The 24,200-nt window shown below is 41.2% G+C and overlaps 1 protein-coding gene across 1 annotated transcript in view; it reads left to right on the top strand.

Moving 5' to 3' along the window:
- Window positions 1–24,200, top strand: part of Slc25a13 (solute carrier family 25 member 13) — a 185,629-nt gene that overhangs the window by 147,642 nt on the left and 13,787 nt on the right. Inside the window, exons 14-15 of the mRNA XM_045160892.1 lie at window positions 2,644–2,784; window positions 23,077–23,215. Coding sequence (XP_045016827.1) covers window positions 2,644–2,784; window positions 23,077–23,215 — 280 coding nt within the window. The remainder of the gene's footprint in view (window positions 1–2,643; window positions 2,785–23,076; window positions 23,216–24,200) is intronic.

Below are 24,200 nucleotides of genomic sequence, written 5' to 3'. Positions count from 1 at the left end.
GCCTAGGAAACAACTCAGCATCTCCAGGGACCATACAGATGACACAAAGAAGGAATTCTCACCCTCCGTGTACATAATTCCTTAGGAAGAAGTCTGAACAAGCTCAGATGCAAATCTTAGTTTTCTAGTGTGGAGGTCCAGGTGTCGCACCTCTTTATAGGCTGAGCAGGTGACATAACAGCCAGGAAGGAGAAGCACCACATTATGAGAAAGGACAAGTGACCCACAGCTGTGGAGTAACAGCTTCACTTGGGCACTCAGCTAGCTGCTGGATGGTCACTGTCTCTGCTTGTCATAGTAGGCAAGGTGGTCTGATGGAACCCACAGCCTCATGTTCATGTGGGATACTCAGCCACCTCCTTAGCTGTTATTGTCAGGGAAGGCATAAAGATGCACTGCATTCCTTCTGTTCCAGAAGGTTCTGGTTTCTCTGTGTACTTTTCTTTTTACTCCTCTTGAGCTTTGAGAAGTCTACTCTCGGGGCTGTAGGAGGTACTCTTCCCACTGCCCAGCCCCCTGCCCCCTACAGTATATATGCTCAGTAAACTTTCTACTCTGGAGTAAAAGAAGTGAGAAAGAGAAATCGGCCCTCAATTTGACGCCATCCTAGTGAATCTCTCTCGGAACTCCTGACCCACTGAAGTCTTTATTATTGGTTTGTTTGTAGTGCTAAGAATTGAACTTTGGGCCTTGAGCATGCTAGGCAGGTTCTCTACCACCAAACTAGATCTCCATCCCTTTTATAGTTCATTTCTCATAGTTCACTTGTATTAGTCAGGATTCCCTAAAGGAACAGAACCAGTAGAATGAATTACAAAAGGGGATTTGTTAGCTTGGCTTACACGATATGGGCTGGGCAGTCCCACAATGGCTGTCTGCATGCTGGAGAATGGGAACCCAGTAGCTCCTCAATCCAGAAGACTGGATGCCTCAACAGTCCAAATCTGGCACTGAAGGCTGGGAGTGTCCAACCTGGGTCCTCTTTAATGAGGAACTTTCCAGGGTTTCATGTCTATTTGGCTTACCTCCTTAGATCAGAAGGGAATTGGAAAATATGGGAGGAGGAGCCAAAGAGAGGTAGTCTGTGGGCACCCAGATACTGGTGTACAACTGCTGTGCAAACAAGAGAGGGAAAGCCCTGGTCTGGTTTTAAGAACAAGTATGTTTTCATTAAGATAATAGGTTAGTAAAAATAGGGGAAAAATTGATTTCAAGTTAATGATTAAAATTTTTTCTGTAGCCTGGCATGGTGGTGCATGCCTTTAATCCTAGCACTTGGAAGGCAGAGACAGGAGGATCACCATAAGTTCAAGGCCACCCTGAGACTACATAGTGAATGCCAAGTCAGCCTGGGCTAGAGGGATACCTTACCTTAAAAAAAAATAAAATAAAATAAAATAAATAAAAAAAATTTCCTCTGGTTTCTTTGTTGTTGTTGTTGTTGTTGTTGTTGTTGTTGTTTTGTTTTTTTGTTTTTCAAGATAGGGTCTCACTCTAGTTTAAGCTGGCTTGGAATTCACTAGTCTCAGGGTGGCCTCAAACTCACAGTGATCTTCCTACCTCTGCCTTCCATGTGCTGGGATTAAAGGCATGTACCACCATGCAGCCTTCTCTAGTTTTTTGTTGACATTGATATGTAACATAAATATTATATATAATATGTAATTATTGATATATACTTTTCCTTTTGCATTTTTTTCTTTATAACAGTAACACATAGTCATGTGTTTTTATATGTACATATATATATTTAAAATATAGGGCTGGAAGGATGGTTTAGCAGTTAAGGTACATGCCTGCAAAGCCAAAGAAACCAGGTTCAATTTTCCCCAGGACCCACGTAAGCCAGATACTCAAAGTGGCACATGTGTCTGGAGTTGGTTTGCAGTGGCTGGAGGCCCTAGATTATCCATTCTCTCTCCCTCCCTCCCTCCCTCCCTCCCTCTCCACTCTGTCAACAAACAAAATTAAAAGTTTTAAAACATTAAAATATAGAAAGAAAAAAACCAAACCATTTGTAGTTTTTCCACCTCTTTACTTCCACTTTAGTGTATATCTTCTATGTGGTGATAGCTTATGATAGGTCTTTTAAGCATGCTACAAGTTCTACTTAACACTATAGATTGAATATGTTCCACAGTACTTGGCTACATAATCTCTCAGTGTGTGGGCATTGTGTGCTTATGTGTGTATGCATGCTCGTATGTGTATGTGTGCATTTGTGTGCAAAGTCATGTCGAAGTCAGATGTTGATATCAGATGTCTTTCTCAGTTGCTCCTCACTGTGTTTACTAAGACCAAATCCCTTTGCTGAACCTAGAACTCATTGATTTGAACAGGAATTAGCCAACTTGCCCTAGTGATCCATCGTTTCTGTCTCCCAACTTGGGATTAATTGCAGGAGGGCCACCACCCCAGCATTTATGTGAGTGCTGAGGATACAGACCCCTTATTACTGCTTGAGTGGCAAGTGCTTTTGTCCACTGAACCATCTCCCCAGCTGACCAACTCCTGTAACTGATGAACAAGAATTGAAGCTATCCTCTACTGAGGATGGAATTTATCAAAAGTGATTATTCATCTCTTCCTCACCCACCTCACTGTTCCTGGATTTTGATCCTAAGTCTTTCTTTTTCTCTTTAGGCAGGAGGTTCCCAAGTGATTTTCACAAATCCTTTAGAAATTGTTAAGATCCGTCTACAAGTGGCTGGAGAGATCACCACTGGTCCCAGGGTCAGTGCTCTGTCCGTTGTCCGGGACCTCGGCTTCTTCGGAATCTACAAGGTAGCCTGCCTTTCATTGTTTATTGAATCACTTTCTCATTTCAAACTTGTACCTGTTCTTCACAAGAAATTCATCTCTGTTAGTTTAATCCCTTGAAAAGCCATCTGCTGGAGCCCATTGGCACATTCACCCCAATCAGGCAAAACCCCTCTCACTGTGTGCAGAAAAACGGCCCTTAGTCATGCACAGACACGGGATGACCAGTGTGTGAATGCTCACCACCAAAAGAGGTGGTCAGAATAGCTCTTCACAGCAACACTGGCTTTGCTTAGACTTGTTAGTGATATGAAAACCCAGTTCTCAATGCTCTCCATCAGGGACACCTGCAAAGGTTCTAGAATATTCCATCAGGAGATAGGCTGAACTCAATTTAAGGAAAAGAGTAGACTGGAGGTACAGCTTAGCAGCTCACTGGTAGAATGATGACCTTGGGTTCTATTCCCAGAACTGGAGATGGGGGAATAAGCATGTTACAACAACTTTTGAATTTATTTTCTAATTCTATACATTCTGGCTCTATATGTATTTTCTGTATTGGAGCCTCATCTTAATTATTATAAATCTTACTTTTTATTTAGAGAATGATTTTTAAAAGTGAGTACAAAACCAACTTTTGGAGGATTCTTGAAATGAGTTTATACTCTTCTGTCCACAGAGTTGTAATGCTATATACTGAAATTGCTTGCATAATGCCTAGCTCTGAAGCTGTATCAAATAAAGATGCTCAACATTTTTCAGTAGGATTTTTAAAAGTTTTTTTTGTTTGTTTGTTTTTCAAAGTAGGGTCTCTCTGTAGCCCAGGCTGACCTGGAATTCACTATGTAGTCTCAGGGTGGCATCGAACTCACGTCAATCCTCCTACTTCTGCCTCCCAAGTACTGGGATTAAAGGTGCTCGCCACCATGCCTGGCTATAAAGAAAGTTTTATACCAACTCAAATCAGTAAGTCTTCAAGGATATACAGTGAAAATTCAAATTTATGCTTGAAGTACTTTCATTTAAATATGCCTAAGTAGCCCAGTGTATAGTGGCACATGCCTTTTATCCCCCCTGCACTGGGGAGGCAGAGGTAGGAGAATCACCGTGAGTTCAAGGCCACTCTGAGCCTGGACCAGAGTGAGACCCTACCTTGAAAAACAAACAAACAAAAAAAAGCGTAGGTATGTAAAATTAATCTCATATACATATATCATGAAATTTTCATTGAAATTATTTGTGTGGATTTTAAGCTAGTGTCCTTTCTGATCACTGCTTAACCCACTTTTTGGGTTGTCTGTTTACATGGTGTTCAAGAGTTCTTTGTCTTCTTTTTTTACTCCAAGCTGTACAAGATCATGAACTTTTAATCTCCACATAAAATAGGCCACTTGAAATTTTATCTCATCAACAACAGTGAGACAACTAGCTTGTTTTCTCCCTTTCTCTGTTTATGCAGAATAGGTATGGCTGATCTGGTAATGTGTGACAAGTGACCACACTGTGTGTCAGAGGACCTTGAAATGGCTTATTGTGACATTTGTTACAGCCTTGTGAGCTTCTCTGCCCAACAGTCCTTCCTTACACCTGTATGTCTGGGTTCTGCAGGTGACCTCCATGGGTGCTCTGAATTAGTAACAACCACAGTGTATCAGGCAAATCTGCCTTCCCCTAAATGGTCCTCAGCACATCAGGGTAATGTAGGAGGGTATCCTATAATTTGTGCCTTTGTGAAGATCAAAGAAAAAGTGATACTGTCTTGTCTGGGATTGATCTTAGTAGTGAAAACATTTATTTAGGTAAGTGTGATAGGAATAAACATGCTGATATGGTTTTGAATAGTATTTAAGTTACTCATCTGTAACTGGGAGTGAGCACAGGGTGATAGCAATGCTGTTGACACAGCCATGGCTGTTGTAGGTAGACAGACGACAGCAGGCACAGAAGTCATTCAATGAAGGACACTGCCTCTGTCTCCTGGTATGAAAGAACGGAGGGAAAAGGTATGTCAGTCACTCACCTGGTCACAAGGTCACATCTCACCTATGGACATGGTAGAGAGGCGGGAGGAATAGTTAACCACTCAGAGAAATAATGCCCTGAAACCTCCAGCAGTACCTCCATCAGGCACTGGCTCCCAGATCTTCACTGCTTATTCTGCCAGTTTCTTTGAGCTCTAACCCAGGAAGCATAACATCTTCTTTTCCCTTTCTCTTTTTTTTGGATGCATGCTGGTCCTGATACTTTAAGGCTTCTCCACCTTTTCCTCAATAAATCCCTTTTGCCTAACTCATTCCTCACTATCAGTGTGCCTAACTTTTCATGGTTATGAGACAAAGGACTCAGCGGAACAACCATGGGTATCATTGGCAACTATAAGAAATACACAGTATTATCATGAGACAGCGCCAATTTGTAGAGTAATCATCTTTTTTTCTGAAATCTTAGACTTTACAGTCTAACGTGGTGCAACAGCTAGCCATTTTCATAGGATGCCATGTAGTCTTTCTCCAGGCTGTCTGGTAAAGAACACTTGGTACTACAGCAGTGACTGCTATAGAAATGTCTAGGTAGATAAAATAGTAGGAATTTATGGGCTGATACAATAACAGACTGTTTAACTACCTGCAGATGACACTGGACTAGGACTAGGTGCTTTTCATATTTCTTTTAGTTCATAATCTTAGATTCTTCATCCTCTTAAATACTCCCTGAGTGCCTGGCATCTTTATTTTGCAGTTGGGTGAGGAGAGACTGCCAACCATGGTATTTGTGCTGAAATTGAGGCTCAGAAGTTGCTTGTTTACACTTTTGTGTATTAAAATTGCTTTCCTGAAATGAGCGAGGTAACTCAAGTTAGAGCAGGAGAAGTCTCCCACATAAAGTTAGTGTAATTGCTATTCTAGTGGTTTAATGTAATTCAGAGGCATTCTATGGGCTATGGCCATTTTTGCGTCTTGGTAATTACCAAGTAAAGTTACTTGTGTTTTTTGTTTGTTTGTTTGTATATTTGTTTGTTGGAAACTTAGTCCTATTGTCTAAAAGGGCCCTGAACATCTCCATGCTCCACGAGCTCTCAGAATCAGCCAGATGCCCAGAAACCTGAGAGTCATTCTCTAGTTAGGACCGCTCCCTGGTGTGGATTGCCTACCTTACACTCAAGCAATCTCAGTTACGAGATTCCAGCTGTATTTTATGAACCTGGACTCCAGGTACACCATTCTGTGGTCTGTAATCACATTAAGATCCACTCTTTCAGGAGCATCATGGCTTTGGTGTTGCTGTAAGTTCTTTGTGCTTTCATTTCAGGGTAGTGCTTTTTAATAACAAGATGATTTTTGTTTATTTTCTTAATTGGATAGGAAAATGCAAATAGCCAGTGTAAGGTATGGGTCTTTAAGAAGAGAACCACAATCTTAGTTTCAGGGGATGAAGCAATCTTACTTATCCTCCTTGGGTCCCTTTGTTCACCTCTGTTAACATCACAAAGCAGAACCCAGGAGGGCTGAGTGATTAGCTAGGTGTGTGTGTTTAGGCCTGTGGAGCTTAACCTTGCCTAAAATTGGACTAACAAAGCTTTCTGTTTGTCTCATGAATTGACTTGCAAAGTACCTAACTATTCTGTGGCTTCCCAACAAATGGCAATTAGAATACCTACTCCAAAAATACATTTGCAACTGAAAGAAAAAGTAGATATGGTAAATATTTCACATTCCTGAAGTTAGAAATAGTTGAGTTCTGATGCAGTGAACTCTGTTACTAAAACCCCCTCCACTTCAACTGGCAATATGTAGCCAGCATGTTACAGCATAGAAGGAAAAATTAACTGGATAAAGGCAGAATACATCATTGCCTTTGAAAGGGGAAAATGTACAACATATACTACTTTTCTAGGAGCATATTTGAGAATGCAAGGTCTGTGGGCTGTAGTTTGTAGTTACAATGGTTTTCATCCCCAGCACCACACACACACACAAAAGAGGTAAGTCCTGTCCTTTCATAACTTGTTTCATGCATGGGCTCCTGGAGCATAAAGCAAGCCAAACAAATTTGTCAGAGGAAAGGGGGTCATATGTGTCTACTATGAGTGTTACCTTTCCCACAGACAAAAATTGGCCACCAGCACAATGGCAGATAGGATCCGTCATGCATCCTGAGAACCCGCTTTCATAGTCTGTGGTTACAGGCGTGGCCCCACTGGAAGGTGCTTCCCCAGCTGCTGAGCGCCAATCGGAAGCATTTGTTCTCATCCATACAAATAAAGGGCTTGCGCATTGTTTGTGCCACAAATAATCCTTGGCACTTTTGTCCAAACATTCTGACAGCAAGTAATACTATATCCATGCATTTGTGGTTTTTTTTTTTCTGAATTCATTCCAGCAGTTATCTGTGAGTTTGATTTTTTTTTAAATTGTAAATCAAATACAAGTTGATGTTTTAAACATCAAATAATTCAGAAAGACACATGAAGTAAAATTCTCTATTGCTATGTATAACAAAATTTGCTAGCATGTATGGTTTAGCACAAATAGAATATAGAATATATCTTTCTGTTTTTTCGAGGGAGGGTCTCACTCTGGCCCAGGCTGACCTGGAATTCACTCTGTAGTCTTAGGGTGGCATTGAACTCACAGAGATCTTCCTACCTCTGTCTCCTGAGTGCTGGGATTAAAGGTATATATCACCACACTCAGCAGCACAAATAGAATATTTCTAAGCACAGTCTCCTCGTTTAGTAGCTATATAAAATGGGTTTTAAGTTTTATATGTTATGTATGTGGTACTGAGGTAAACTTATTAGTTTCTTTTTCATTATTGCTTTTTCCAATTTTGAGGTATCATAAGCTGGACCGTGATGAATATCCCTATGTATGTGTTGATATACTGTGTGAGTGTGTGAAAAGGACTAATTGCTAACAATGAAGTTGTTAGGTCAAAGGAGATGTACAAATTTAGTGCTGTTAGATTTATTCATACATATAAGAATAGCCTTTTAAAGTATCTACCAACTGTTAATGTACTTAAGTCCTTTCTAAACAATTGTTTGGGTTTTACTTTAGAAACACATAGCTGGCAGCTTTCTGACACCAAGGGACATGCCATGGCCGTTCATCCATCCTAGGGGCTGCTCTCATCCTGCCACTGCTGCTGTACCTGTCCTGTGGACCTCCAATGGGAGCCTTTTCTGGGATTTCTGTACTGTGAATCTTCCCTCCCCCAAACTCACAGTCACAGCAATCAGAGTAATGAAAGTCAGATTCACTCATGTGTTATTGTTTATAGTAGCCTTATTATAATTACCAAAACCTAGTAGCAACCCAGATGTCCGTTAGTTGGTGAGTGGATAAACTGGCACATCAGACAATGGGATAATATTCATCACTAAAAAGAAACAAACTATTGAACCATAAAACGGTGTGGAAGTCCATGTTACTAACACATGTCAATCTGAAAAGGCCAAATACAGTGTGACCCCAACTATAGGATATCCTGGAAAAGACAAAACTGTGCAGACAATAAAAAGACCAGCCACCACACTGTTATTGGGAGCTGACTATGTACCTGGCACTACTCTCACTATTAGGAGATGGCTGGGAAAAGCTGCTCATAGTTGGATGGGCAGGCAGTCAGACGTCAAGAAGTGGTGCATTTTAGGAAATAAAAGCCAATGCAAAGAGGTAGAGAAGGTGCCAGGGGTGCAATTCAATAGAAGAATCAAGTAAGGATGAGGAATATGAGTAGAAACCTGGAGGAAACTAGTGAGCCCTGAAGAAAATGCTTCCTAAGGGAACCCTTCAGCTATTTCCTCTTGCAGTTAGACTAAATTTCCCACCTCTTGTCTGGTAGCCATTTCTTTCCTCCTCCGCCACCCCCAATTCTATGTCACCATCGTGTCTGCCAGCCTCATTGGTTGTTTCCTTTCTTCAGCTACCCTTGGCTCATCTGTCTGTTCTCCTCAGATCTTACTTGGTGCTCCCTCCGTTTCTTATTGTGGTCCCCATCCCACTGAGCTGTCGGCCTCTGAGACCATTCAAGCATTTTCCCTGTGTGTCTGTGTAACCCTTGTCTACAGTTTGTTTGATAGTTTCTGGAACATAAGTAGATGCTTGATAAATATCTATTGAACAATTAAGCGGTAACTAAAGACCAACTGTATCCATGTTATAAAGAAGGTGTTGTAGTCAGGTTTTCATTGCTGGCTGAAATCACCCAACCAAGAGCAGCTTTGGGGAAAAAAAGGATGAATTTTGGCTTACAGACTCTAGGGGAAGCTCCATGATGGCACAAGCAACCCCTGGCCAACATAAAGTGGACAATAGCAACAGGAGAGTGTGGCAAACATTGGCATGGGGAAACTGGCTATAACACCCATAAGCCAACACCTATAAGCCCACATACAACAATCCACTGCTTCTAGGAGGCTTTAATTTCCAATTGCCATCAGCTAAGGAACCAGCACACCTAAGTTTTTGGGGGACACCTGAGTCAAACACCACATTCCACCTCTGGCACCCATAAACTGATAACTATCCATGATGTAAAATACAATGCATTTAGTCCAACATTAAAAGTCCCCATAGTTTATAGCAGTTCCAGTGATGTTTAAACATCCTCATAGTCCAAGATCTTTTAGCTGAGTCTAAAAATTCCCCCCAAATCCCATAATGGCACAGAATAAACATTCACACTGCAAAAGATGGCATTGGGCATAGCAAAGAAATATTCAGCCAATACAAGATTTAAAGCAACTAAGGCAAACATCAAACTCTGTAGCTTCAAGTCCAACAATTCTAGTCGGTGATAAATCTCCAAATCCAATAACTAACCAGCAACAAGTCTCTGGTGGTATTCCAATTCCACCCCTCAGATAGGCTATTCCCAGTCCTGGAAAACTTCTTCTATGGCAGCAGCTCTTCTCAGCAGCCATCTCATTGACCCCTCATCTCCACTAGGTCTCCACTGCAATCCATAGTTCATCCTCATGGCTCCATTGGGTCTCCATGTAAGTATCTAGCAAACCTGTTTCATGCTGCTCATGGCCATTTCCAAAACACAAAACCAACTGTGTTGGAAACTCAATGACTGTCTCTTTCCTGCATTTCTTATACTCCACAATATCAGGTAGGGTGCCAATTTGTTAATCCAGGAGTGAATAAAGCAGACTTTGAAGAACAGGACACTCCTTGAGCACTCAGGCCCCTTCAAAAGAGTCTGCATTCTTCCTGTTACCCCTGTGCAGGTCAGCTGGCCCATTCTCAAGGTTGAAATCTCTTAATTGCAGCTGAATCTTTCTGTGCCATATTCTGCTGTACACACCAGCCCGTTTCTAAGTTCTCAGGACATGGGCATAACAGCAAGGCTGTGACACAAACTGCTTCTAGCCCCATCTAAGCAAAGCTCTTTCTCACCCTCATAAGGCAAATCTCACAGTCTGTAGTTCTTACTGCATTCAGGTCTTTCAATTCTGGCCAGAATAGTCCATCAAGCTGTACATACAGCACTGCAAGGTGTCTCTTAGGCCAAGGTTTCAAATTCTTCCACATTCCTCTTGAAAATCACTCCAGAAGGCCAAAGCCACACAGTCAGGTGTTTAGCAGCAACCCCACTTCTTGGTACCAACATTACTGTTGAAGTCAAGACTCATAGCTGGCAGAAATCACCCAACCAAGAGCAGCTTTTGGGAAAAAAAGGGTTTTATGTTGGCTTATAGACGCTAGGGAAAGTTCCTTAATGGCAGGGGAAGATGTTGGCATGAGCAGAGGGTGGATATCACCCACTGGCCAACACAAGGTGAACCCAATAGCAACCGAAAAGTGTGCAAAACATTGGCATGAGGAAACTTATAAGCCCACCCCCAACAATATACCACCTCCTGGATGCTGGATGCTTTTAATTTCCAATTGCCATCAGCTGGGGAACCTAGCGTCCAGAACACCTGTTTACGGGGGACATCTGGATCAAACCACCACACAAGGTAATTAGAGAGAGAAAGCAAAGTGTTACGATACTGAGAAAGGCAAATGTAACAAGAGGTCAATTATGGAAGAGGTCCCCTTCTAGTTTCTGAGGCATCTGTTTCTTCCCCTCCATGTGCTCTGTCCTAGTGCTGGGGGTGAATGAGTAAGGATGTGCCTTCCCTCACGTGCTCTGTCCTAGCGCTGGGGTAAATGAATAAGGATGGTTACAGAAAGTTATTATCATTTCATGGGACAGTCAGCCAGCTATGCTGATCTGCACAGTCTGGTGTATGTGCTGCTGAAAAGAGCTGGCTGCTGTGTGGGTATGAGATGGAGGCAGATTCCAGTCACATCAAGAGGACCAGAACAGCTTCATAAAGAAGGCCTGGAATGATACATTGTAGGCAGCATTGTGCAGGACTTGGACAGATGACCTGATCGGGATGGTATTTCAGGAGATAATTTGGCTTCACCCTGGAGAATCCCATGAGGGCAGGCAAGATGCACAGGCATGGAAGACAAAAAGGAGGCCACAGCAGGGGTGTAGGGATGCTCACCTGGAGGAGGGTCGTGGCAGTAGCAAATGGGGATGCATTTGAAGGAAGTTTCAGAACCTCATAAAATCTGGAAAGTGATAAAAGGTAGAAAGTAGAGGCTAAAATATAGCTTCAGCGCCTGGATTATGGACCTTAGAAAGTTCAGAAAATAGAAGGAGTTATGGACAACCTTCAAAAGATTTCCCTCTACTATTTTTTTTTTTTTTTAATCATTGAAGACCAGAGCATCAGAAATTAAGGAAATTTACCGAGGTAACCTAAGTAGGTGGGGATAGGGAAAAGTCAGAATGCTTCTTGACCACTGTGCAGTATTCTTGCTGTGAAGATACAGAGGAATGGGCATGGAAGATACTGTGACCATCAGCTACAAGCATAAAGCCAGAAGAGCAGTGCTATCTCCAGGCTATGGGAGCCAGAAACAGCGCTCAGAAGCCACACTTTCTTAGGTAGGAATTACTGGTGGGGGAAATAGCAGAAGTGGCTGGCAGATGGAAAATTCAATCAACAGTTTCCAGCAACTTAGAGAGGAATGAAATAGACAGGAGAAACAATAATGAATGAGGAACCAAGGGAAATGAAATGCAAGCAGAGGTCTTTGAACTGAAAGATGGAGGTCAGTGGTTATCTTCAAAAAAAATCAATGTACATAGAATAATAGAAGCAGAAACCTACACAAGAAAATACAAACCAATTAGCCCAGAGATCTTACTGTGAAAGAAACCTCAACTAGAAAGTCTAATCAAAGTATTATGTCTTTAAGGTAGGACATTTAAAGAATTCTTATCTCTTTTAATTTTGCTTGTCTTTTGCAATGCCTGGAATCATCCCCGGAGCCTTAGGCATGCTAGATGGGTGCTCCACCACTGATCTGCACCCCAGCTTGTTTGCTTTCATGTTATTGGAAGAATTATTCCCATCTGTGTAGACAAAGAAGAAAAAGAACCGATGAAAGCAGGATGCAAAAGTGACCAAGCTCAGATATGGCTGGGACTTTCAGGAAGCGGAGAGATTGGGGCCCAGGTCCTAGGAGAGTATGTGTGCAATCACAAGTCCATCCCCTCTCCTGGCCCCATGCTTACAGCTGTGTATGGTACGTCCCTTAATCTTCGCTGCAGTCCATCCAGCACTGCAGGTCCTGTTTTTCTCTCAAGCTCCAGGCTAAGGCTGAGAAAAGAAAGGTTAATAGACGGGCTTCAGAATTTGTCCAAGGCCACACTGATATCTTATAAGTTAAGTGGGGGAGCTGGTTTCCAAACTCAGCCACATCTCTACTTGAACTCTGACCTATCTCACAAAGGTTTGTTAAGTAAGTCTGGAAAGAAGACATAAACTTACATTTCCATGCAACTATTTGTCCAATGTTCATATAATGTACATGGGATAGAGCTCAACACAGTGTATGAGTAACTAGGTGTTAATTTTTAAGGATAGACTATTAATTAAGGGATGTTGTAAAGATCCCTAGCTTGCTGCTTTTATTCAGTCTCAGGTCTGATTAATTACTGTGTGGTCAACAACCCTTAAAACTGGGTTTGTTGCTTTTTGCTTGGGAAGGACAGATAAAAAGAAGATGCCTTGAAAAACACTGTTTTTACAAAGTAATGTCCAAAAGAGTTGAGTGTTAAGCTATGGAGTAAGGAGGGAGATTCTTAAAACTATTAGCAAATCATTAATGTTTTTTCATTCTTCTACTCTTTCACCAAATATTTGTTGTTTCGTTGCTCTGATTTTTGCTAAGTGCCCACAGGATGAATTTCAAGACAGGATTTAAAAGAAAATACCTAAACCTTTTAGTATGTTGTCCTTTGTGGTATGTATGTATAGCCATGCCAATTCACCATTCAAAGGATGCTCTGAATATATTTCCAGAAGTGATGGATATGTTTCTATTTCAACTAAGCCATCCTTTGATTCTCTGGTTTCTAATTGTGACTAAGACACTTAAAGGATAGTCTGCTTAAAAAATGTTAATTAACTCTGACATTACAGAGTTATGTTTTGTGGCAGTCAGAGGCCCATGTAGGTCATAATCAATTTAGCAAACTTAGATAAATTTATTTAGTAGGATTAAGTCTTTCACTAAATTAAAAATAACGGGCTGGAAAGATGGCTTAGCAGTTCAGGTGCTTGCCTGCAAAGCCTAGGTACTCATGTTCAACTATCCAGATCCCACATAAGCCAGATGCAGAGTGACACAAGTGCACAATGTCGCACATGTGCACAAGGGGGTACACATATCTGGAGTTCAGTTGCAATGTCTGGAGTTCCATTGCAGTGTCTGGAGGCCCTGGTGCACCAATTCCCTCCTCACTCTCATTTAAAAAAATATATATATATGGCTCTTAGGGTGAAAACTGTTGAACTCTACTGTAACTCAGGCATAAAACTACAGAGGAGTCATTTTCCAGCTGCCAGTAGTTAAAAGAACATACTAGCTCTCTCCATTTTTCATTCCAACGGGACAATGGATTTTGCATTGGCAATGGCGATTGTCATCACCTTTTATTGAAGACTTTTGTACAAGATATTTTACTAGGTACCTTAATTGTTGTATTTCAATTTTGTGTCCATAAAACACTTTACAGATGAAAAAGTCAATGCAAAGAAAGCCTGAATGGAGTATGTGACAGAAATGGTCCGAGACCAGGCCTCTCATGGCAAAGCCTACATTGTTGCTCCTACAATGCACTGCTTGAGGCATGGGGCACCAGGATTCAGAGTCAGGCCCCTGTTGAAGGTGATACTTTTGAGTATGTATTTCTTTGAATGCCATCCACTTCTTCCATATCTGAGAAGCCATCCCCTTTAAAGAGGTGATTCAGAAGAGTTGGATGTTCAATGATGAAGCAAAAGGAAATTCCCTTGCAGCTATCTGATTTGTCATGAATGCTATTATAGAGACTTAAGTTTCATTGGGTGTGCAGAAAAGGCTAGGAAAAACGAACTCCCAAATTTGTGACGCATATCAGCAGGGAAAACATAAAAATAATCATGAAGGCTGGGCGTAGTGATGCATGCCTTGAATCCCAGCACTCAGGAGGCAGAGATAGGAAGATTGCTATGAGTTTGAGGCCACCCTGAGACTCCATAGTGAATTCCAGGTCAGCCTGGGCTAGAGTGAGACCCTACCTCAAAAAAAAAAAATCAGGCAAGGCACTGCCTGCATAATCTTGATATGTTTTGAAGGAAGAATCAGCCGACCTGAGCATCTCCATAAGGTATAGGTCCTCTCTAGAGTTCCAGCCATTGACAGAGCAGGGAAAGAACACATTTCTGTGTCAGATAACAGATTGTAAAAATGCACCTCTCATGGATTAGCCAGGAAGTCAATGTGAAGGTAGGTGACTTCTGGGGAACTCTCAAGCTGTTTTCTGCCTCACAGGCATTCAACAAACATTTGAACTTGAGCATTCATCTTTGAAGCCATAGGGGACAGATACCCCGCTAATGCTTTAAAGTGCTAAGTGTAAAAGAACAGGCCTGGAATTGAGGTGAGGCAAATGAGGCCACCTAGATAACAAAATTGAAGGGAGTGTTCACTCTCAGGTGTTGAGCCTATGTGTGCACAGCCAGCCCTATTAGTGGATGCGTCCTTAAAGTTTCTACCTTAGCACAACTCTTGTGACCTGATTTCTGGTCCTAAAGATCCTCCCTATAAAAGTGAAACTTCAAATAACTATACTTGGGTGGATGAGCAAAATATCAATGCTGCCTTTCACTCTGGGTTGCAAAGAAATTGCCTTGCTTGTCAGTGGAAAAGAGTAAAGAGTGTGAGACAAATCTCTCCTCTGAGAATGAGAAAGTTCAGTTTGGTTGGACTGGATTTGCAGGCCAAGTTGATTTCTTTTTGGTGATAAGAAAGATGCTAAGCTGAGAATTGAGTTTTAAGTAGTTTAAAGCCAGTAGGGTTCATGTGTGATAGATAGAAACCAACAAAGTTCTCAAAAGGACTTCAACACAAATCTTAAAGAACTTTCATAGATTCTGATACAAACAAAAGATGAACAAAAGAGTACAGTAAGAAATCCCACATCATACAACCAGTAAGTGACAAAGAGAATGGGAAAACTTTAAAATGTCCTTTATTTCTTTAAAAACTGAAAAGTAGGGCTGGGGAGATGGGTCAGTGGTTAAAGGCAATTGCTTACAAAGCCTGCAGACCTAGGTTCGATTCCCTAGTACCCACATAAGACAGATGCACAACATTGCATAAAGGTCTGGAGTTTGTTTTTAGTAGCACAAGACCCTGGTGTGTGTGTTCTCTCTCTCTCTCTCTCTCTCTCTCTCTCTCTCTCTCTCTCATAAATAAAAATTATTTCAAACACTAAAACTTTTGAATTCAATACATTGCTTTAACAACAGATTAAGCACAGTAGAATGACTAATCAGTGAACTAGGAAATAATTTAGAATGAATTTGTGAGAGGAAGAAATTGCAACAGAGAAAAAATGGAGTGGTCTAATTCTTATAAAATGAAACCAGAAGAAAAGGAAGGATAATGGCTAAAGATTTTCCAGGTGGACTAGAGAGATGGCTCAGCAGTTAAGGAGCTTGCCTGCAATGCCTAATGACCTGCGTTCAATTCCCCAGTACCCACTTAATGCCAGATGCACCAGAGTGCTGCGTATATCTGGAGTTTGTTTACAGTGGCTAGAGTCCCTGGGGTGTGTGTGTGCGTGTGTGTGTGTGTGTGTGTGTGTGTGTGTGTGTTTGTGGGTCTTTCTCTCTGTGCAAATAATAAATAAATAAATTTTAAATGATTTTTTTCCATGGAAAATCATCAATAAAGGCATTGATGCACAGATTCAAGCATTATAGTGAACTGCAAGTATAGGATAAATAAAAATATCTAGACTGGACATACCTTACTAAAACTGCTGAGTCTCAAAGCTAAGGAGAATCTCTTTAGGTCCAGAGACGAAGCAGTTTGCCTGAGTGCATCTTTGTGAATGGAGGAAAAGCTTTAATCTAGAATTCCATAATTTGTAAACATATATTTTGGGCACAAGATTAAAATGATTTTCTTAGACTGGCAAAACTCAGAAAGCATATCAGCAGTGAGCCCTTTAAAAAGGAATTAAAGAGCGAAGGATATAGCTCTGTGGTAGAGTGCTCACCTAGCATGCTTGTGTAAGCTTATTCTCAATTGTCACCAAAAAGGAAAGAAAATTATACAGTATACTTCAGGTAGAAGGTAGAAGAAACATTGGTTACAGGTGAACTTATAGCACATGAAAAGAATAAATGATCAATGCTTAAATACCTTTGCCTTAATTAATTTATATATATATATATATATATATACATATATATATATATATATATATACACACACACACACACACACACATACATACACACACACGTATATACATACATAACAGTAAGATTGGTGTGTCACATTTTACATAGGTACATACATGTGTGTCTATATATACATACAGTCATACTGATACTTAGTATTTTAAGCTAGAATTAAATGCCAGCTGCTTTTTAATTTAAGTATTTTAAAGGCTAGACTCAAAATAGGCTTTGGTTAATGGTATGAGTAGGGGAAGAAGGATGGGAAGAAAAATGGGAAAGATGAGAACCATTTCATAGATAAACTTCGTGACTGTGCCATTTACAAGGCTTCTAGTCCACCTGAGTGGCAAACATCATTGATGACAGAGTATCTATAGTTCTGTGACAAGAGAACCAACAAAGGAACATTTTGTATTGGGAAAAAAAAGAGACCAAGGACAACCAAGATAATTTGTTTTAGAATTAAAATGAAATTTAGGAGAAAGCAATGCCATAAGAGTCCCTGGATTAGAAACCCCATAGGAAGACACTCATATCACAGGTTGTATTGAGGTCATTCAATGTTCACTGACATTTCCCACTGCTGGTGGCTTATTTAGCTTTAGCCCCAGCACCAATCCTTCAACAAGCTTTGTCCCTAGTGGTGTTTCCTAGCAAGATGCTGAAACTCACCTTGTTCAAGTTCCAGGCACATGAGTCCTAACCCCTACTTGACTGGGCAGGAGCCATCGTGCCCTGCTGTGTATCTAAGGGTTAACTCACTTGGGCGAAGGCACCGGGAACAATAAGGGACCCACATGCCAGCTGCCTATTGTTTGCCACTCCAGAGCAAAATGCACAATTGTACATGCCAAATAAATTCTAAACCTACAAGGTTGAAACAGTGGGTTGGTTCTGACAACAGGTGCCAGAAGCATTAAATAAGCTTCTCAGACAAGGTGCACCACTGTTGTCTTGAATACTGTGGGTCCCCCAGTCTGGCATTTCCCCCCATGCTAGACAATGTGCATTCACTGCTGGAGTCTCCGCTAAGCCTCAGTCACCCAGACCTGCTGGCTCCTGGTGCCGCCTGCCCGACACAGAGGTGCCTTTGTAAGTGTAATTACCTTTCCCTGTATTATTAGAAATAGTCTGTTTAGAGCTGTGTTTGCAGGTACTGCTAGAGTAAGCAGGAATTAGCATGCAAAAAGCCTTGTCCTGGCCCTGACTTCTTTATCAGCAATATCCTTCAGGGCTGGCTGACTTTCCTAAGGTTGGTTGGATTGATTGGGCAGGTTTGATACCAGCCAGGGTGAAGAACTAACTGGACAAGAGGGTGCGTGTGTTAGAGACAGAGAAGGGGGAAAGAGAGACAGACGTCCTCCTATGCTGTAGGTTGCCAGTCTCTTAATGCCAGCCAGGGTAAACTAGTGGATGATTCCAGCAACTAAAGAATTAATTAATGCTCCCAAGGGCCTTTAATGTAGTGCCCACATCAAAAAGACAGGGAAAGCAAAGTAAATGACTCTTCTGCTATGATGATACTGTGGCCAACGTCTGTATAAGCTTGGCTAATTGACCCAGTGTCAGTTGTGGTCTATGAACTTTGTGAAGTGAACTACCCTTGAAGAAGCTTGCCTGGTCCTTAAGTAGAATGCTTATGGAGGGCAGGAATATAGAACTGCAGTGCAGTCAGTTCAAGGTTATTTACATACAGAGTATCCAGAAATGCTTTTTAAAAATTATTTTTCTGCCTGTAGATTAGTAGGCCTTTGATTATAAAAGAACAAATAATAATTTCCCTTCTTTGGAGAAAGGATTTTAATGAACACTAAGAGATTAGAGGATTGCATTTTGTGCTTATTAATTTCCCCCCTGTGCTTTTACTGTGGACTGAGAAAATTTAGGAAAACCAGAGAATGTCTAAGGGCAAGTCTGCCTGGAAAACTAGTAAAAGAGACTTGGAGCCAGAAACTAGGAATTTTTGGGGGCAGGAAGACTTAAAGATTTGTTTTAAGTGGTGCACACTGTGTAATTTATTAATTTTTTAATGGCCAGAATACCAATTTCTGGGTTGCTGACGCAGGCTGCCAGACAGCACCGAGTGTTTCCCCTTATTGCAAAGTTGCTGGTTTGGAATGGCTGGTTATTTAGTAAAAATTATACCTGGACAAGCAGAATTCAAGTCTGACAGGTTTGGGTTTTGATGTAGAGCTGGAGAATGGGTGTTCACTACAAAGTGCAGGCTTTATCAAGGAATCTGGGAAAGAAGCTTCACTCTTGGAACTTGAAAAGCACTTTTAACATCTGCTTCCCTTTTCATTGTGCAGGAGCCACAGGTCAGGGACCGCCTGAGGCAGCCTTGCAAATTGGCACCTGCCTTTGCCCCAAAGACCTGGAGGAAGAGGAGGCAACGGAGGCCAGAGAAATTTGATAAGACTCCTTTCTCTGCAGCCCTTTGCAAAGTTCCCTCTCCAGGGGTCTGGGCTTTGACACCTGGGGTGCAATAGAAGCTAGGGTCACCCACTGGCTTTACCAGGAGAATTTGCTGCAGGGAGTCACCTGGACAGGTACTAGACTAGAGAACAGTACAGGTACCAAGAGAGGCTATGGAGACGCGGTCCCCATGGTCACATCTGTCCCTTTCATTTGTAGTTTACAGGGCTTTCATGGCTCTTTCCTCATTTCCTCCTAAAGCTGCAGTCCTGAACCCCCTTTGGTATTTGTGACAGGTGAGGAAGGTTCCTGGTGTCCATCGTAAGGCTTTCCTGTGACTGACAGATGCTCTTCTTCCTATCTCAACATATAGAAGCTGTGCTCCTAGAGTTTCCCATGCTGGCAAGGCTGTCCAGTTCCTATGGAGCAAGGATGGTAGCTGGTCCACAAGTTCTCTTATCTCCTGAACTTTACTTTCAGATACTGAGCAGCTTAGATCTTTACATAGCCTAAAATTTCCTCTGGCGTGCATAAATTGTTTGGCTACAATGCCTAGCAGAAAAAATGCAGCCTACTCCCAGCATGTGGGTGCACTTCACCTTTCCCTAAATATTTCCTTTTCATTGTTTGTACTTTTTAATTGTTACCAGACCATTTTTTTCATTGAACCTCTCTTAAATTTTGTCACACCTTTGTGGGGGCGATACATGATTTCAGGAAAGGAGGGAATGGTTTGAGGGTGAATTTCCAGGGCTGCTTCAGTCTTCTTTTTTACTCTTCTTAGGTCCTGACTCTAGCCCTGTCTTTTTTTTTTTTTTTTTTTTTTTTTGATCAAAGTAAAGCCACAAAGCCCAAGGCAGACCCTTCAAATTTAATACTCCAATACAAAATAACTATTTTCTACTAAGTCTTATTGTAACCTGACAAATATTATATCACTGTTTGAAAAACTGATAGTTTGGTTTCTTTTTCTAGAACATTTCTTCCTATAGGTGAGTTAGTATCCTTACAGATCCCTGACAGAAGATTCCAAAGCTTCTGATGTCTCTTTTGATTTTTGGTGTCCTTTTCCTATGAAAATCAGCAAATTTTTCATTGTTACTAGGAACATGTCTTGGATCCCAACTGATAGCCATAGATTTTTGCTAAGTGTTTCATAAATCACTAGTTCCTGGACCCCGGTTACTCCCAATCTAAAATGGACAGATGTGTGTGCATGAAGAGAACTCAGAACAGTGTTGAGGCCAACGTGGTGGCTCTTGAATGTAATCCTAGCTCTCAGGAGGCTGATGCAGGTGTATTGTCATCAGTTCAAGGCCAGCTTGGGCTGCAGAGTGAAACCCTGTCTTCCGCACCCCACTCCACGGCCCCCCCCCCCCCCGGAAAAGGATAGACAGTGTGGAGCCATGTGGAATCCATGTTCTGTCTTCTACTTACAAGATATTCAGTGGAAAGGGTGGGGTTTGGGGCTTAAATGAATGAAGAGGTTGATGTCCCCAGCTTAGCAATCATCAAAGAAGATGCAGAGTGATAGGTATACCATGACTGATCAGATGAATGGGGCATTGATAGCTGTACCTGAAAGAAGTTAGGCTTACCAGAGAGAGGAAAGTGGTAACACAGAGCTATGACAAAGTTGAGAATATTGTACATAGGACACCTCCAAATCAAAACATGGCCAAAGAATGAAAGAGATCCTAGATCATACAGGTACAAATAAAAAACATGCACTATGAATTGTAGGAAAAGAAAAAGCATAGTCTTAGCTTTGGTGTCATTCCTGATGACAGAATGCTATAAAACATACGGTGGTTATCTCTAGTAAAAGATAAATTTTACTTTTTTCTGATAAGCTATATTATAACCAGGAGCAACTTTGAAAGTAGTGAAGAGAGAACAGATTGAAATCTATCTGTAAAATGCAAACTTTGGGAGATGTGGTTAAAAGTATAAACACACTCAGGAGGCAGAGGTAGGAGGATCACCATGAGTTCGAGGCCACCTGAGACTCCTTAGTAAATTCCAGGTCAGCCTGGGCTACAGTGAGAGCCTTCCTACCTTAAAAAAACCAAAGGAAAAAAAAAGTATAAACGTAAGCATTATATGGAGCAAAATTTGGGGGAAGAATTATCCCAACCTAACAAGTGACCCCAAAGTTTGTGATAGGGTGATATTTTAGGGTTTTTTTACACTATGTGAAGGGAGCCAGATATAAATATTTAACTGATCTTTATTTGGGTTAGTTTTTGGTGTCTGATTTGAATATCTTCTGTGTAACATCTACATGTACACAAACAGAGAACAGAACTTACAGGAAAGCTTGAAGGCAATGAGGGAACTGGAAGAGAAAATAAGAAAGAGAGATAGTTTTTTTTCTAAGCACCAACTGCCTGCCTGAACTACCTAACATTTAAAAAGTAGTCATCGAGAAAGTAATAGATGCCACATCTAGATATGCCATACTGTTTCCCCTTGTTAAAGCTGGGGAAAATGAGAAAGATTCTCAGGATCCCGAGTTTTAGGCCTATGTGGAGCTCTTTCCAAGATGCCTTCTGCACTGGCCAGGGGCATACAATTGCATAGTTGATAGATTAACTGTTGTGGGCACCAACTTGCTCTTACATAAAATGAAGAATTGGATGTGATAAAAATTGTCTTTCTTACTTTCAGTTAGATCTTGAGCAGTTTGGAGATAAAGATGTATATACATGGGCTGATGGGCCCTGTATGAGACAAGTCACCCTTCCTCTAGATGTCTATGCACAATGAATGGAGGCATTGAAAGTCTCTATGGATCAGCTGGGTGATGAGCACCCAAGACCAGTCAGTCTGACAGATCCAGAATCCAAGCCTTTGGTCTGGTTAGAAGGGTGAAGCAAACTAAAATTAAGTTTAAAGAGTTAAATGTAGAGTCTTACTTACATTACTTGTATACAACAACTAACTAAGCTGTAGTAGACCTGAGTTAATATCATTTTCTATGAAAATGACAGGATTTTTAAACCCCATACCTTAGACTGAGTTGCATGTATTTGTTTAAAGAATCTGTTACAGTGACAGATGTGTGGTGTAGCATAGAGGAGTGGTGCCAGCATCCGACAGAAATCCCCAGTATCCAGCAGACTCGACTTCAGTGAATGTCGCTGATGTGACAAGACCTGTTGAGTCTGGATGAATTCATTATTTTCTTTTGGGAACCTCTATATTTAATGGAAATTCAGGATATTAGAAATCTGTGAAAGAAATGGCCTTAAATCATTAAGTGTTGAAACATGGTGATTTATTTCCCACTCCGTCTGCTTAAAACACAATGTATGTGTTGTGGTTTGCATTAAAACATCATATTATATTTCTGAGTATCATCAATTCTCAGGGCCTCCACATGGCATAATTTTGGCACCAGAAACTATTTGGAAAAGACTTTGTTCCTAATGATAATTAAGTGTTCTACACAGAGCTCTTTATTGTTTCAGAATCATGGTAGATATGTGAAGGCATTAGAACAGGTACTTTAGCACTGTTTCATGCCTGGATGGTAGGTAAGTATGTGGATAAACTAAGGGATCTAACAACTCCCTGAAAAGATACATGTTTATATGTATATATAGTTTTCGGAGAAAGACTCCAATATGTTAATCAGATTCTCAAATAATACAAAAACTGGACCCTTCTCCCCAATACTTGTGTCCTATTTGGTGTGTAAAGACAGGCGTCTTGATTATTTCCTCCCAGCCCACAGATCTTCCCTGAAATGCTAGTGACTTACCATTCAGGACATGAAAGGATCTCACAGGTAGCGTTCCAAAACTGTTTTAATCAAAATGTTAGCATTCAAATAAATGAGAAGTCTCTCTTCTTATTTCCTTGCATTTTACAACAAAACTAGCTTTGTTTTTGAGAACAGGACTTGGACTTGTGACTTGAAGAATTTGGGTTATTTTTTTACTGTTCCCCTTGCAATGTGTGAGCACAAATTTGGTCTTCTCCAGGAATATTTTGTTCTGAGGTAAGTTCCAGAGAAGCTTGATCTTCTCAATGGGATATGTGTTTCATGTGGCTTTTTTTCCCTTGCCAACCTACAGGGAGCCAAAGCATGCTTTCTGCGGGACATTCCTTTCTCGGCCATCTACTTCCCCTGCTATGCTCATGTGAAGGCTTCCTTTGCAAACGAAGATGGGCAGATCAGCCCTGGAAGTCTGCTCTTAGCTGGTGCTATAGCTGGTGAGTGCATGTGTGCAGCTGTTACTTCCTCTCCATCCATTCCCCAGTTCCCAGTGTTGCCAACCCTATCATCCCCAACCTCCATCCCATGCTATAAGACTAGGATTTTTGGCTGACAGTTTTTGACATAATACATAAGTTGCTTTGAATAGCTTCTGGGGAGAAAAGAGGGAATAATCAATCCTTATTCTGGAAAATTAAATTATTAGACAAGGTTAATGTCTTAGCTTACTAAACAATGTTGGGAGCCGCGCTGGCTTCGTCAGGCTTTGCTGCGTCAGCTTGTTTACTGCTTTTGCATCCTAATCGTTTGCACATGAGCATATGACGTTATCCTAACATGGCTGCTCACCTATCCCGATTGGGTGATGCAAAGTCGTCTGATAAGACTTAAGCCAATCAGACAACGCTTCACATCTACATGACCACAAGTATATAAGCTTGGCGCTCCGTAGGGTCGGGGTCCTTCTCTCTATCAGCTAGGAGCTCCCAATAAAGTGTGCTTGAGAAGAATCCTGTTGTTGTCATTCTTCCTGCTGGCAGGAGGGGCGCAACAGTTTAGTTTATGGTCTTTGTGGATTTCAGTTCAAGTACCATATTATGTATTAGTTTCACTTCCTAGCATAAGAGTGAAAATAATCAAGACTTTAAATACTTGTGTCCTAAAGGTATATAAACAAAATATTTCGTGTAAGCTTATGTAGAACTTAAGCAATAGCTTTTATCATTTAGGTAAATGTAATAGAACCAAGAATTGACCTGGGCTGATTAGAGATTTATTTCCTCCTAATAGTGTGAGGGTAAAGGGATGGCATGTGTATAGTAATTGAGTCATAGAAATAACCGCCTTCTGTTTTCAGTGCTGTGGCACACTGATGAGGAAAAATAAATAGAAAAATAGGTATTGATTATCAGCACAACAGGGATCAACTGGTGCTTTTATGCGCCTCCTTGTCCCTAGACCCTAAAGGCTGGAACACTGGAT

Source organism: Jaculus jaculus, chromosome 10 (genome assembly GCF_020740685.1).
Source record: "Jaculus jaculus isolate mJacJac1 chromosome 10, mJacJac1.mat.Y.cur, whole genome shotgun sequence".
Lineage (NCBI taxonomy): Eukaryota > Metazoa > Chordata > Mammalia > Rodentia > Dipodidae > Jaculus > Jaculus jaculus.
Note: the sequence above shows the minus strand (reverse complement) of the source record. Positions and strands in the feature narration are given on the sequence as shown.